This window comes from Pristiophorus japonicus, chromosome 14 (assembly GCF_044704955.1).
Source record: "Pristiophorus japonicus isolate sPriJap1 chromosome 14, sPriJap1.hap1, whole genome shotgun sequence".
Lineage (NCBI taxonomy): Eukaryota > Metazoa > Chordata > Chondrichthyes > Pristiophoridae > Pristiophorus > Pristiophorus japonicus.
The window spans coordinates 109,231,957-109,246,312 of NC_091990.1; the positions used below are offsets into that span (position 1 = coordinate 109,231,957).

Here is a 14,356-nt window from a genome sequence, read left to right on the forward strand (position 1 = left end):
CAGTTCCTCCTCCTTACTAGACCCTCTGACCACTTTTATATCCGGAAGGTTGTTTGTGTCCTCCTTAGTGAATACTGAACCAAAGTACTTGTTCAATTGGTCTGCCATTTCTTTGTTCCCCGTTCTGACTTCCCCTGATTCTGACTGCAGGAGACCTACGTTTGTCTTTATTAACCTTTTTCTCTTTACATATCTATAGAAGCTTTTGCAGTCCGTCTTAATGTTCCCTGCAAGCTTCCTCTCGTACTCTATTTTCCCTGCCCTAATCAAACCCTTTGTCCTCCTCTGTTCTAAATTTCTCCCAGTCCCCGGGTTCGCTGCTGTTTCTGAGTCAGAATGGGAGGGAACTTGGAGGTGCTGGTATTCCCATGCGCCTGTTGTCCTTGTCCCTCCAGGTGGGGGAGGAGGTCGCGGGAGGTGCTGTTGAAGGGGGCCTTGGCGGGTTGCTGCCGTGAGCAGTGTTGGTCTGGCACAAGCACACTGGCGACACCCATGCATCGGTCCTGGCTGGGGTGGCTCGGCTCAGAATGGGCTCGGGCACAGAGCTGCTGAGCTGCGGTCCGTCCACGGACCAGCGTCAAGCTCTCCCCGACAGACTGCCAAAGGAAGCGACATGTTCCCACTGAACATACAAGCTCGGGAAGAACAGCTACTCGCATTGCAGGAAGGAAATGATTGCACTCGCGTTTAGAAAATTGACTTTCACTTCCTCAGGACGTCCCAAAGCGCTTTACAACCAACTTCAAGTGGTAGTCACTGTTGCTATGCGTGCAAACGTGGCAACCATTATGGGCACAGCAAGATCCCATAACCAGCATATGAACGAATGAATTAGATCTTTTGATGGTGTTGGTCGAGGGGTTGAAATATTAACCAGGATACCAGCAGAATTTCACCCATTCTTCAAATAGTGCCACCCAAGAGCGCAGACAGGGCCTCAGTGTAATGCTTCATCTGAAAGACAACACCTCCAGCAGGTGCAGCACTCCCTCAGTTCCGCACCGGTGCACAAGTCTGCAGCAGTACCTGAACCCGCGATCTCCTGCTCCAGAGTTGAAAGCGCGCCCCATGACGGATTGAGAAAAGGACAAACCCAGTCCCACTCGGACCTCGTTAACCCAGCTTCTTTAAATGTCCAAGTCATGAAGAGGGTGCAGGTGATGTGACTCTTCAGTTATAAGGAAAAATTGTTTCCAGTGGCAGTAGGGTCAGTAACGAGAGGAGACAAATTTATGGTAAATGACAAAAGAACCAGAGGCGGTTTGAGGAAACATTTTAATTACGCGGCGAGTTATGATGATCTGGAACGTGCTGCCTTAAAGGGTGGAGGTAGGTTCAATAATAATTTTCAAAAGGGAATTGGATAAATGCTGGAAGGGAAAAATTTACAGGGCTGTGGAGAAAGAGCAGGGGCAGGCATTATGGGCAGAATGGCCTCCTTTTGCAATTCTATAAAGAGAGACCAGAGTATGGTTATGAGGTCAGATTGAGTAGACTAGGCCTATATTCTCTAGAGTTTAGAAGAATGAGGTGTGATCTCATTGAAACATACAAAATTCTTACAGGACTTGACAGGGTGGATGCAGGGAGGATGTTTTTCCCCTGGCTGGGGAGTCTGGAACCGGGGTCACATTCTCAGAATATGGGGTCGGCCATTTAGGACTGAGATGAGGAGAAACTTCTTCACTCAGAGGGTGGTGAATCTTTGGAATTCTCTACCCCAGAGGGCTGTGGAGGCTCAGTCTTTGAGTATATTCAAGACAGAGATCGATAGATTTTTGGATATTAAGAAAATCAAGGGATAGGGAGATAGGGAAGGAAAATGGAGTTGATGTAGAAGATCAGCCATGATCTCACTGAATGGCAGGGCAGGCTCGAGGGGCTGAATGGCCTACTCCTACTCCTAGTTCTTAAATTGAGGCTCATTTCACTGTATTAAGAGAAGATGTGAAAGGATTATGAGGAATTGAGAGGGTAAATAGGTAACAGTTGTTTCTACTGATTGCTAAGGGCATCAATTTAAGATCATCGCCAAGGTAACAAAGGCCAGAGGGCTAGAGGGTCGTTGGAACACAGAACACCTGACCAGAAAGTGATGGAAGCAGAATCCATGACAACTTTTAACAGGGCAATGGATAAATATTTGAAAAGGAAACATGTAGAAAATTGCAAGGAAATGGGACTAAGTGGATAGCAGAGAACCCACGCAAGCACGATGGGCTGAATGGCCTCCTTCTGAGCTGTACATTCTATGGTTCGATAGAAAAAGCACCACAGTGGAACTAGTAACACCAGCTTTGTATTATCAAGGTTGGATTATTTCATTTTTACTACATTACAACAGTGACTACACTTCCAGTACTTCATAGACTGTAAAGCGCTTTGAGACGTCCAGTAGTTGTGAAAGGTGCGATACAAATGCAAGTTTTTTTTTCTTTTTTTTATAGAAGTATTCACAGATGGCCATTCTGTGCAGCTGCCTGTGTCCATCATATTCTGGCCTCCCGCATTCCACTCTACATAAACTTTAGGTCATCCAAAACTCGGCAGCCCGTGTCCTAATTCACTCGCCCATCACCCCGTGCTTGCTGATCTACATTGGCTTCCAGTTAAGCAACGCCTCGATTTCAAAATTCTCATCCTTGTTTACAAATCCCTCCATGGCCTCGCCCCTCCCTATCTCTGTAATCACCACCAGCAGCCCAGCTCACCTCCCCCCACGAGATGTCTGCACTCCTCTAATTCTGCCCTCTTGAGCATCCCTGATTATAATCGCTCAACCATCAATGGCCATGCCTTCAGTTGCTTGGGTCCGAAGCTTTGGAACTCCCTTCCTAAACCTCTCCGCCCCTCTATCTCTCTTTCCTCCTTTAAGACGCTCTTTAAAACCTACCTCTTTTGGTCATCTGCCATAATTTCTTCTTACCTGGCTCGGTGTCAGATTTTTTTTTTGTCTTATAATACTCCTGTGAAGTGCTTTGGGACATTTTAATACGTTAAAAGCGCTATATAAATACAAGTTGTTTACAGGTCATTGTAAATAATTCTGCTCTGTAATATTTTGTCCAGGACAGTGCTCTTACCATCTAGAATGATCAGGTCCCAGATCACCAGTACCGAGTCCCAACAAGGTAAGGATGTGAAAAGGGTCAGGAACCAAGTGGTGATGAACAGTAATGGTGCTACTTCCAGGTCCTCCTGCCAGGATTTAAACAGAATGTGTCAATTAGTACCATTCCACAAACGTGATAGAAAACAGCGTTCAATCATCAGCACAAGTTGAGCTACTTTTTATAATTACACAATTCCAAACTCGTTACTGCACAATTAAGAAGAATTAAAACTTTGCGCATAGAATTTGGAACAGAGGAGGCTGAGGGGAGACCTTATTGAGGTGTATAAAATTATGAGGGGTCTACATAGAGTGGATAGGAAGGGCCTATTTCCCTTAGCAGAGGGGTCAATAACCAGGGGGCATAGATTTAAAGTAATTACTAAGAGGTTTAGAGAGGATTTGAGGAGGAAATTCTTCTAGGCTGTTCAGGAGTTATGTCAGGAAGCATGTCTTCACTCAAAGACCAGTGGAAATCTGGAACTCTCTCCCAAAAAGCAGTTCAGGCTGTCAATTGAAAATTTCAAAACTGTGATTGATAGATAAGAACATAAGAATTAGGAGCAGGAGTAGGCCATTCGGCCCCTCGAACCTACTCCGCCATTCAATAAGATCATGACTGATCTTCTACCTCAACTCCACTTTCCTGCACTATCCCCATATCCCTTGATTCCCTTAATATCCAAAAATCTATCGATCTCTGTCTTGAATATGCTCAAAGACTGAGCCTCCACAGCCCTCTGGGGTAGAGAATTCCAAAGATTCACCACCCTCTGAGTGAAGAAATTTCTTCTCCTCTCAGTCCTAAATGGCCGACCCCTTATTCTGAGACCGTGACCCCTGGCTCTAGCCAGAGGAAACATCCTCCCTGCATCTACCCTGTCAAGCCCTGCAAGAATTTTGTATGTTTCAATGAGATGACCTCTCATTCTTCTAATATAGGCCTAGTCTACTCAATCTCTCCTCATAGGACAATCCCCCATCCCAGGAATCAGTCTGGTGAACCTTTGTTGCACTACCTCTATGGAAAATCTATCCTTCCTTAGGTAAGGAGACCAAAACTGTATACAATACTCCAGGTGTAGTCTCACCAGGGCCCTATAATTGCAGTAAGACGTCTTTACTCTTATACTGAAATCCTCTTGTAGTAAAGGCCAACATACCATTTGCTTTAATTGCTTGCTGCACCTGCATGTTAACTTTCAGTGATTCGTGTACAAGGACATACTTCTCAGAGGCGGTGCAACAAAGGTTCACTAGATTGATCCCTGGGAAGAGAGGATTGGTCCTATGATGAGTAGATTGGGCCTCATCACTCAGAGGGTTGTGAATCTTTAGAATTCACCACCCTAAAGGACTGTGGATGCCCTGTCATTGAGCATATTCAAGGCTGAGATAGATAGATGTTTGGACTCTACCAGGAAATCAAGGGATATGGGAATCGGGCAGGAAAGTGGAGTTGAAGTCAAAGATATGCCATGCTCTTATTGAATGGCCGACTCCAGCTCCTATTTCTTATGTTCTTATCCTTCCTGAAGTTCCAGAACTGAGCAGTTACTTCAGATAGGGTCTGACTCTATGGGCTCTATACAACTGAAGCATCACTTCCTCCCATTTGATTTCTAAACAATTCCCCTTGAGATAAAAGCCAACAGTTAATTGCCCTTTTTGACTGTACCTGTACATGAGCTTCTAGTGATCTGTTTACCTGGACACCTAAATCTCTTTGCTCCTCCACCTTTACTAAAGTAACATGACTCTTAATTGTTTTCAATTTGTTCTTGGAATGTAGGCGACAATAGCAAGTCAGCACTAATTTCCCACTCCTTCCTGCCCTGAGGGGTATTAAGGTAGGCGTGGTGGATGATACCTAGATTCGAGAGGGGCCTGCCCAGCAGATGCTGGAGCGGGTGATTTTAGCAGGACAGAGGAGCAATGAGAGAAAGGGGGTAGGAAATTGACAGAGTCGCGCATTACCCAGTACAAAATCGGGAAGGACGAAGGGGGAGAACATGAAGGCTGAAGATTGGTGGAGGGCAGGGAATGACATGAGATGACCTTGGAGTATATGTCCACAGATCCCTGAAGGTAGCAGGTCAGGTAGATAAGGTGGTTAAAAAGGCACAAGGAATACTTGCCTTTATTAGCTGAGGCATAGAATATAAGAGCAGGGAGGTTATGCTTGAACTGTATAAAACACTAGTTAGGCACAGCTACAGTACGGCATGCAGTTCTGGTCACCACATTACAGGAAAGATGTGATTGCACTGGAGAGGGTACAGAGGAGATTTCCGAGGATGTTGCCTGGACTGGAGAATTTTAGCAATGAGGAAAGATTGGATAGGCTGGGTTTGCTTTCTTTGGAACAGAGGAGGCTAAGAGGAGACCTTATTGAGGTGTATAAAATTATGAGGGGCCTAGATAGAGTGGATAGGAAGGACCTGTTTCCCTTAGCAGAGGGGTCAACAACCAGGGAGCATAGAATTGGTAGGAGGTTTCAAGGGGATTTGAGGGGAAATTTGAGTGGGGTTCTGGAACTCACTGCCTGAAAGGGCAGTAGAGGCAGAAACCCTCAGTACGTTTAAAAAGTACCTGGATGTGCACTTAAAGTGCCGTAACCTGCAGGGCTATGGACCAAGAGCTGGAAAGTGGGATTAGGTTGGTTGGCCGGCGCAGATATGATGGGCCAAAATGGCCTCCTTCCGCGCTGTAAGTTTCTATGATTCTATGACGCAGAGAAGCAAAAGTGGGCCAGGGGAGCATCAGGGAGCTCGCCGATGGTGGAGTCCGGAGGGGTAACCAGTACGTGGGAGGGAGAAAAGAAGGAGCCACAGTAGCGACATCATGAACGCTAAGAAGCAAAAATCATAGGTGGGAGTTAATTGGAGGGATTACTTGGGTAAAAGAGATGGAATCGCTGCGGTTTCGGCACGCAGACTGGCCCCTTGCTGGTGTCACAGAGGTAACTGGTAAAGAAATGTTGTCATTTAATCTCTAGAATTGGACAAAATCCACAAATCACTGGCATGTGAACCTTGCGGCTTAGTCTGCAAGAGGATCTCACCTCCCCAGAGCAAAGTGCAGCCTTTCTACACTTCCGCAATCAGGATAGATGCTTCGGAAAACACCTTTGTGCTGAACTAAAGGAACACAACATCTATACTCATTGGAGTTTAGAAGAATGAGAGGGGATCTTATTGAATCATACAAGATTCTGAGGTGGCTCAACAAGGTAGATGCAGAGAGGATGTGTCTCCTCGTGGAGGAATAGTTTCAGAATAAGGGGTCGCCCATTTAGAACTGAGATGAGGAGGAATTTCTTCTCTCAGAGAGTTGTAAACCTGTAGAATTCTCTACCCCAGAGAGCTGTGGAGGCTGGTCATTGAATATATTTAAGGTGGAGATCAACAGATCGTTGAACGATAAGGGAGTCAAAGGTTACGGGGAGCGGGCAGGGAAGTGGAGTTGAGGCCAACATCAGATCAGCCATGATCTTATTGAATAGCGGAATAGGCTCGAGGGGCCAAATGGCCCACTCCTGCTCCAATTTCTTATATTCTTATCTGCATGTCTGTGCCCGAGAAAATTTCGCTCACAAGGCGGACGAGCAACTAAGATCCGAGAGTGTACGGGTGGCGATAAAAGCTGCAGGTCTATTATAAAACGGTTACCATGTGCTGCCAGAGGCAGGGCATTCGATGTTTCAGCAGCTGTTGGAAGATTTTGGCGTGCCTTTGGATTCTGCAATGCAAACAATTATATTTCAGCGTGCATATGAAACAGCAAGGCAGTGTGGTTTAAAACAACAACTTTTATAACCTCCCAATGCGCTTCACACCGGAGGGAGTATCAAACTAAAATTTGGCACCGAGTCACTAGGACAGGTGGTCAAAGGCTTGGTGAAAGAGGTAGGTTTTAAGCATTGACCTAAAGGAGAAGAGAGAGGTTTAAAGGTGGTGGGATTTGGGGAAGGGAATTCCAGAGCTTAAAGAAAGGCTTGGATGTATATACCACCTTTCACGACTACTGGATGTCTCGAAGTGTAGTCACTGTTGTAATGTAGGAAACCAGGCAGCCAAGTTGCGCACAGCAAGCTCCTACAAACAGCAATGTGATAATGACCAGATAATTTGTTTTTTTGTTATGAGGGATAAATATTGGCCCCAGGACAACAAGAATAACTCCCCTGCTCTTCGAAATAATGCCATGGGATCATTTACGTCCACTTCAGAGAGCAGACCGGGCCTCGGTTTAACGTCTCATCGGAAAGATGGCATCTCAGACAGTGCAGCGCTCCCTCAGCACTGCACTGGGAGTGTCAGCTGGAGCGGGACTTGAACCCACGACTTCTGAGGCGAGAGTGCTACCCACTGAGCCACGGCTGACACAGCTTAGGGCTCAGGCAGCTGAAGGCACGGCCGCCAATGGTGGAGCGAAGAAAATTAGGGATGCAGGAGAGGCTGGAATATGCATCTGAAAGCAGTTCCTCCCTACTCCAGCATCAAAGTATGCCTTTTCACACAGGGAGAAAGATCGCTTTGGGTCATTGCCGTGCATGCAGGTGGACGAGGGGCAGGCAACTGGCCTCTCAACTGCTGCTGACACATGGATGGGAGAAAGAGAAAAAGGCAGAAAAACGCTTCAGAGAGAAAGAGTTCCATCCTAAATTTTAGAAGCAATGGAGGAACTTGCATTTATATAGACTTCAGAAGGACCAACTAGTGAATTTGCTTTGAAGTGTTGTTCTGAGGACAAATGGAGCAGCTAATTTGCACACAGCAAAGTCACCCAAACAGCAAAGAGATGAATGGCCAGATCTTGACAAAAGATCACCGACCTTTCTGTTTCTTTCTCTACAGGTGCTGCCTGACCTGCTGAATGTTTCCAGCATTTTCTGTTTTTACTGTCGGCCACATCATCTGTTTTCCACGCTGTTCATGGAGGGAAGAATATTGCCCGCAGTCAGCTGTGGCTCAGTGGGCAGCACCCACGCCTCTGAGTCAGAAGGTTGTGGGTTCAAGTCCCACTCTAGAGACTTGAGCACAAAAATCTAGGCCGACACTCCAGTACAGTGCTGAGGGAGTGCTGCACTGTTGGAGGTGCCATCTGTCGAATGAAACGTCAACCGCTGCTCAGGTGACATGAAAGAGGAGCAGCGGAATCTCCTGGTGTGCTGGCCACCATTTATTCTTCAGCCAACACCTGAAAAAAAAAAGATAATTGTGAGAATTTGCTGTGTACAAATTCGCTGCCAAACAACATAACAGTGACTACACTTCAAAAAAAGAATTCATTGGCTCTAAAGCGCTTTGGGACATCCTGAGGTCATGAAAGGTGGTATATAAAAAAAAAAGAAAAAATTGTATTTCTATAGCACCTTTCATAAGAAACATAAGAAATAGGAGCAGTAGGCCATACGGCCTCTCGAGCCTGCTCAGCCATTCAATAAGATCATGGATGGTCTGATCACGGGATCAGCTCCACTTCCCTGCCCGCTCCCCATAACCCTTTACTCCCTAATCACTCAAATATCTGTCTATCTCCGCCTTAAATATATTCAAATGACCCAGCCTCCACAGCTCTCTGGAGCAGAGAATTCCACAGATTTACAACCCTCAGAGAAGAAATTCCTCCTCATCTCAGTTTTAAATGGGTGGCCCCTTATTCCGAGACTATGCCCCCTAGATCTAATTTCCCCTATGAGTGGAAATTTCTTTCTGCATCCATCTTGTCGAGATCCCTCATTATCTTATATGTTTCGATAAGATCACCTCTCATCCTTCTGAACTCCAACGAGTACAGGCCCAACCTATCTTCATAAGTCAACCCCCTCATCTCCGGAATCAGCTACGTGAACCTGCTCTGAACAGCCTCCAATGCAAATATATCCTTCCTTAAATACAGAGACCAAAACTGAACGCAGAACTCTAGGTGTGGCCTCACCAATACCCTGTACAGTTGTAGCAGGACTTCTCTGCTTTTATACTCTATCCCCCTTGCAATAAAGGCCAACATTCCATTTGCCTTCCTGATTACTTGCTGTACCTGCATACTAACCTTTTGTGTTTCATGCACAAGGACCCCAAGATCTCTCTGTACAGGAGCACTTTGCAATTTTTCTCCATTTAAAATATAATTTGTTTTTCTATTATTTCTCACATTTTCCCACATTATACTCCATCTGACAATCTTTTGCCCACTCACTTAGCCTGTCTATGTCCCTTTGCAGATTTTTTGTGTCCTCCTCACAATTTGCTTCCCACCCATCTTTGTGTCATCAGCAAATTTGGCTACATTACACTCGGTCCCTTCATCCAAGTCAATAATATAGAATGTAAATTAGTTGCGGCTCCAGCACTGATCCCTGCGGCACCCCACTAGTTACTGTTTGCCAACCGGAACATGATCTATTTATCCCGACTCCCTGTTTTCTGTTAATTAGCCAATCCTCTATCCATGCTAATAAATTGCCCCCAACCCCATGAACTTTTATCTTGTGCAGTAACCTTTTATGTGGCACCTTATCAAATGCCTTCTGGAAATTCAAATACACCACATCCACTGGTTCCCCCTTATCCACCCTGCTCGTTACATTCTCAAAACAACTCCAGCAAATTTGTCAAACATGATTTCCCTTTCATAAAACCATGCTTACTCTGCTTGTTTGAATTATGCTTTTCCAAATATCCTGCTACTGCTTTCTTAATAATGGACTCCAGCATTTTACCAATGACAGATGTTTGGCTAACTGGTCTATAGTTTCCTGCTTTTTGTTTGCCTCATTTTTTAAATAGGGGTGTTACATTTGCGTTTTTTCAATCTGCTGAGACCTCCCCAGAATCCAGGGAATTTTGGTAGATAAAACCAATGCATCCAACATCACTGCAGCCACTTCTTTCAAGACCTTATGATGTAAGCCTTCAGGTCCAGGGGCCTTATCCACCTTTATTCCCATTATATTACTGAATACTACTTCTTTAATGATAGTGATTGTTTTTAGTTCCTCCCTCCCTATAGCCCCTTGATTATCCACTATTGGGATGTTTTTAGTGTCTTCTACTGTGAAGACCAATAAAAATATTTGTTCCATGTCTCTGCTATTTCCCTGTTCCCCATTATTAATTTCCCAGTCTCATCCTCTGAAGTACCAACATTTACTTGAGCCACTCTTTTCCTTTTTATGTACCTGTAGAAACTCTTTACTATCTGTTTTTATATTTCATGCTAGTTTACTTTCACAATCTATCTTCCCCTCTCTTTATTATATTTTTAGTCGTTCTTTGCTGGCTTTTAAAAGTTTCCCAATCCACTGGCCTCCCACTAGTCTTGACCACATTATACGTCCGTGTTTTCAATTTGATACCATCCTTTATTTCCTTAGATAGCCACGGATGGTTATCTCTTCTCTTACAGTCTTTCCTTCTCATTGGAATATATTTCTCTTGAGTTATGACATAGCTCCTTAAATGTCTGCCACTGCTCATCAATCGTCCCATACTTTAACCTATTTTTCCAGTCCACTTTAGCCAACTCTGCCTTCTTACCTTTGTAGTCTCCTTTGTTTAAGCTCAGGACACTGGTCTGAGATTCAACTTTCTCACCCTCCAACTGAATTTGAAATTCAACCATGTTATGGTCACTCATTCCGAGAGGATCCTTTCCTACAAGATCGTTTATTAATCCTATCTCATTACACAGTACCAGATCCAAGATAGCCTGCTCCCTGGTTGGTTCCGTAACGTACTGTTCAAGGAAACAATCCCGGATACACACATTGGGTCCAAACTTGGTGGATTTACCGCCCGCTGCTGCTGACTGCCGCCGAGTTTATTGGGCGGTCTCCCCTCGGTGCCAGTTTCCACTAGGCCTCCCTCTGGCGGGAGGGGAGGACCACTGGGAACCGCCTGCTGACGGCCGCTAGCGCGCAAGGCGCGTAAGTGATCTCGCACCCACCGAGCTGCCAGAGTTGGCAGCAGCGGGGGGGGGGGGGGGGGCGGGGGGGGGGGGGAAGGACCGCTGCGTGGAGGCAGGTCTAACCCCGACAGTAACTATGAAAACCTGCAAAATAAAGGTTAGTGAAATTATTTTTTTTCAGCGATTTATGTGGACGAGGTCTCCTGAAGGTCTTCTAGTGGATTTAGTTTTGTGTAAATTTTTACTTATAGGTTCCCCCCCTCTGGGCCAGTTTCAATTTTCGGCGGCACTTTGGCAGGATTGCATTTGCTGCCGAGATTGGGAGCACTCGCCCACTGCCGCCCAGATTTACGGCATAACTCCCTTTTTTACCACCAGGCAATCTTTCAAGGACTCTTTTACGAAACTCCCACCCAAAGTGCCGTCAAGTATCTCGCCGGTCCTTTGAACAGCACTTAGGCGGAACTTAGCTTCCATCAAATTCAGGCCCCATGAAATCTTCCTCAAGGCTACCCTGGCGAATTTGCTTCGTCCAATCAATATGAAGGTTAAAATCACCCATGATTATTGCCGTTCCTTTTTTTTAAACAGGCCTCCATTATTTCTTGATTTATGCTCCGTCCAACAGAGTTGCTACAGTTAGGGGGCCTATAGGCTACGCCCACCAATGACTTTTTCCCCTTATCATTCCTTATCTCCACACAAACTGATTCAACATCTTGATCTTCTGAGCCAATATCGTTTTCCACGAACACACTGATCTCATCCTTTATTAGCAGAGCTATGCCACTTCCTTTTCCTTTCCTTTCTTTTCACACCCTCAGAACCTCCCAAAGCGCTTTACAGCCAATTAAGTACTTTTTGGAATGTAGTCACTGTTGTAATGTAGGAAACGTGGCAGCCAATTTGCACACAGCACCTCCCACAAACAGCAATGTGATAATAACCAGATAATTTGTTTGTTTTTTTTAAAAAGTGATGTTGATTGAGGGGTAAATATTGTCCAGGACACTGAGGAGAATTCCTCTGCTCTTCTTTGAAATAGTGGCCGTGGGAACTTTTACGTCCACCCGTGAGAGATGGGGCCTCTGTTTAATATCTCATCCAAAAGACGTCACCTCTGACAGTGCAGCGCTCCCTCAGCACTGCACTGGAGTGTCAGCCTTGAACCCACAAACTTCTGACTCAGAGGCGAGTGTGCTGCCCACTGATATAAATGCAAACTCTTTCAGAACGGGGTGGGGGGGCTCCCCTGCCCTTCACTGAAGTGCCATGAGATCTTTTGCATCCACCTGAATAGGCAGGTGGGGCCTCAGTTTAACATCTCATCCTAAAGGTTCGAGAGCTATTTTTTTTAATTTACAGAAAAATAATAAAATGTAACGTAGCGTCTTTTCAGAGTGCTCCTTCAATGATCATAGTAATGATCACAATCAAAACCCGACACACCAAGCTTGACTAATTCGATAGTTTCAGACAGAACTGCACTATGCAAAAGTAGAAAAATGGCAGCTCCCGATAAAATGATTAGTGTTTTAAAAGATGGCCATTTAATTACTCTGTGCGGCCTCGCCACTTCACAAACATCTGAATAGCAGTCAACGCCCAGGACTAAGAAAACAATATCTTTTTTAAATTCATTTTCGGGAAGTGGGCGTCGCTGGCAAGGCCGGCATTTATTGTCCATCCCTCATTGCTCTTGAGAAGAATATGTGACTCCAGACCCATCCAGACTGGGTAAGAACGGTAGGTTTCCCTCCCTGAAGGGACGTCAGTGAACTAGTTGGGCTTTTACTACAATCCTACAGCTTCATAATCACTGTTACTGATACTTAATTCCAGATTTTGGCAATAACATTTGAATACCAGAAAACCTTCTCAGCCTTCCGGATTTAAAAAAAATGATTGCCGAGTTAAATAATTTATAATTTTGAGAATGCATCAATCACCGTGCTACAAAATGATGCCATGGGATTCCAGTGTACAAACATTTGATGCACGGAGATTAAAATTTCACTCTCCATTAATTTATCCTATCGCCCTTATTTCAAATGGGTGAAGACCTCCATTAAAATGGCGTAAATAAAAATTTCAGACGAGAGTTGAGCATTCGTCTGCTAATATTGCACAGCACAGTGTCAAGACTAAAGCTGGTGCTACAGCTTTTAAACAAAAATATTACTTAGGTTCTGAGGCTTCAATGCAGAAATGATCCGACAATCCGCAAAAAGGGTTTGAGAGAACATGTAGGTGTTTAAAAAAAGACTTAAAGGCATTTCTTTTGGTGCTGATATTTCCACACTGATATGTAGTTTCTTTCACAAAAATTGCAAATTGCTACAACAATGTTGTACTGGGCATTCAAAGCTTGCCTTCAGTCACTGAGATATTGGCCCAGAAATTGCGGTCGGAGGCTACCAACCCAAATTTTTTTTTTTTTAAAACAAGAGTACCTGGTTGTCCTGGAGGAATGTAGACATGCGCTCTGATGCCTCCTTTCACAGCCCAGCGTACGGGCCCACGAATCCCAGGAACGTAAGCGCAACCTGGGATCACATGGCCTGGACCACCAATGAACCTGGAGTATTTTCATTGATAATAATGGTGAGTTCCGTTTATACGAGCTCCCATTACTATCAATGAGAATACTCCCCAAAACACAGAAACACAACACAATGAATAAAAGAAAGTCACGTTTAAAATTAGTTGAAATTGAATTAAATTAAATGTTTTAGGAAAAAATTAACTTTTTGAAAATTTTTAATGTGAGAGTTAAAAATAAAGTTACCTTAATGGACAGGGTTTTTAATATACAAATTAGTGATAAAATTTGATTTTTCTATCTTTTAAAACTCTTACGCTGGTAAAAGTAGGCTATACACCTGCTTTTACTAGGCGTAAGAGTTTGAAGGAGATTTGCTGGGCAAGAGTTGGGCAAATAGCTCAAATCTCCATCCACGAATGTCCTTCTCCCAGGGATGCGAGCGATTTTGACAAAAGCCGGTTCTCGGCGCATGCGGGCTGAGAACCGGTATTTGCGAGGCCTCTTCAGGTGCATGCGCACATCGTACATGCCCACATCGTACATGCCCGGTGAGGCCGCAATTTTCGGCACATAGCTTTTTTCACAAAATTTCAAATTGCAGCAACAATGTTCCACTGGACATCTGCTTGCCGTTAGTCTTGGAAATATTATTATTCTAGTAATTTGGACAGTCATTAGCTGCAAACTTCAACTGCCAATTCATGGTCAGAGTTGCTACATATAGTTACTGGGAAGGAGTTAATCCTGACAGTGACGAGCAGGGATGTTTGATCTATCCTGCTCGG

At 44.6% G+C, this 14,356-nt stretch overlaps 1 protein-coding gene across 5 annotated transcripts in view; it reads right to left on the minus strand.

Moving 5' to 3' along the window:
- LOC139279464 (carabin) overlaps positions 1-14,356 on the minus strand; it is a 246,818-nt gene that overhangs the window by 159,715 nt on the left and 72,747 nt on the right. For all 5 annotated transcript variants that reach the window (XM_070898596.1, XM_070898594.1, XM_070898593.1 and 2 more), the window contains 2 exons: positions 6,784-6,853; positions 3,084-3,198 (listed from right to left, as the gene is read on the minus strand). In XM_070898596.1, the coding sequence (XP_070754697.1) occupies positions 3,084-3,198; positions 6,784-6,853 (185 nt within the window). The remainder of the gene's footprint in view (positions 1-3,083; positions 3,199-6,783; positions 6,854-14,356) is intronic.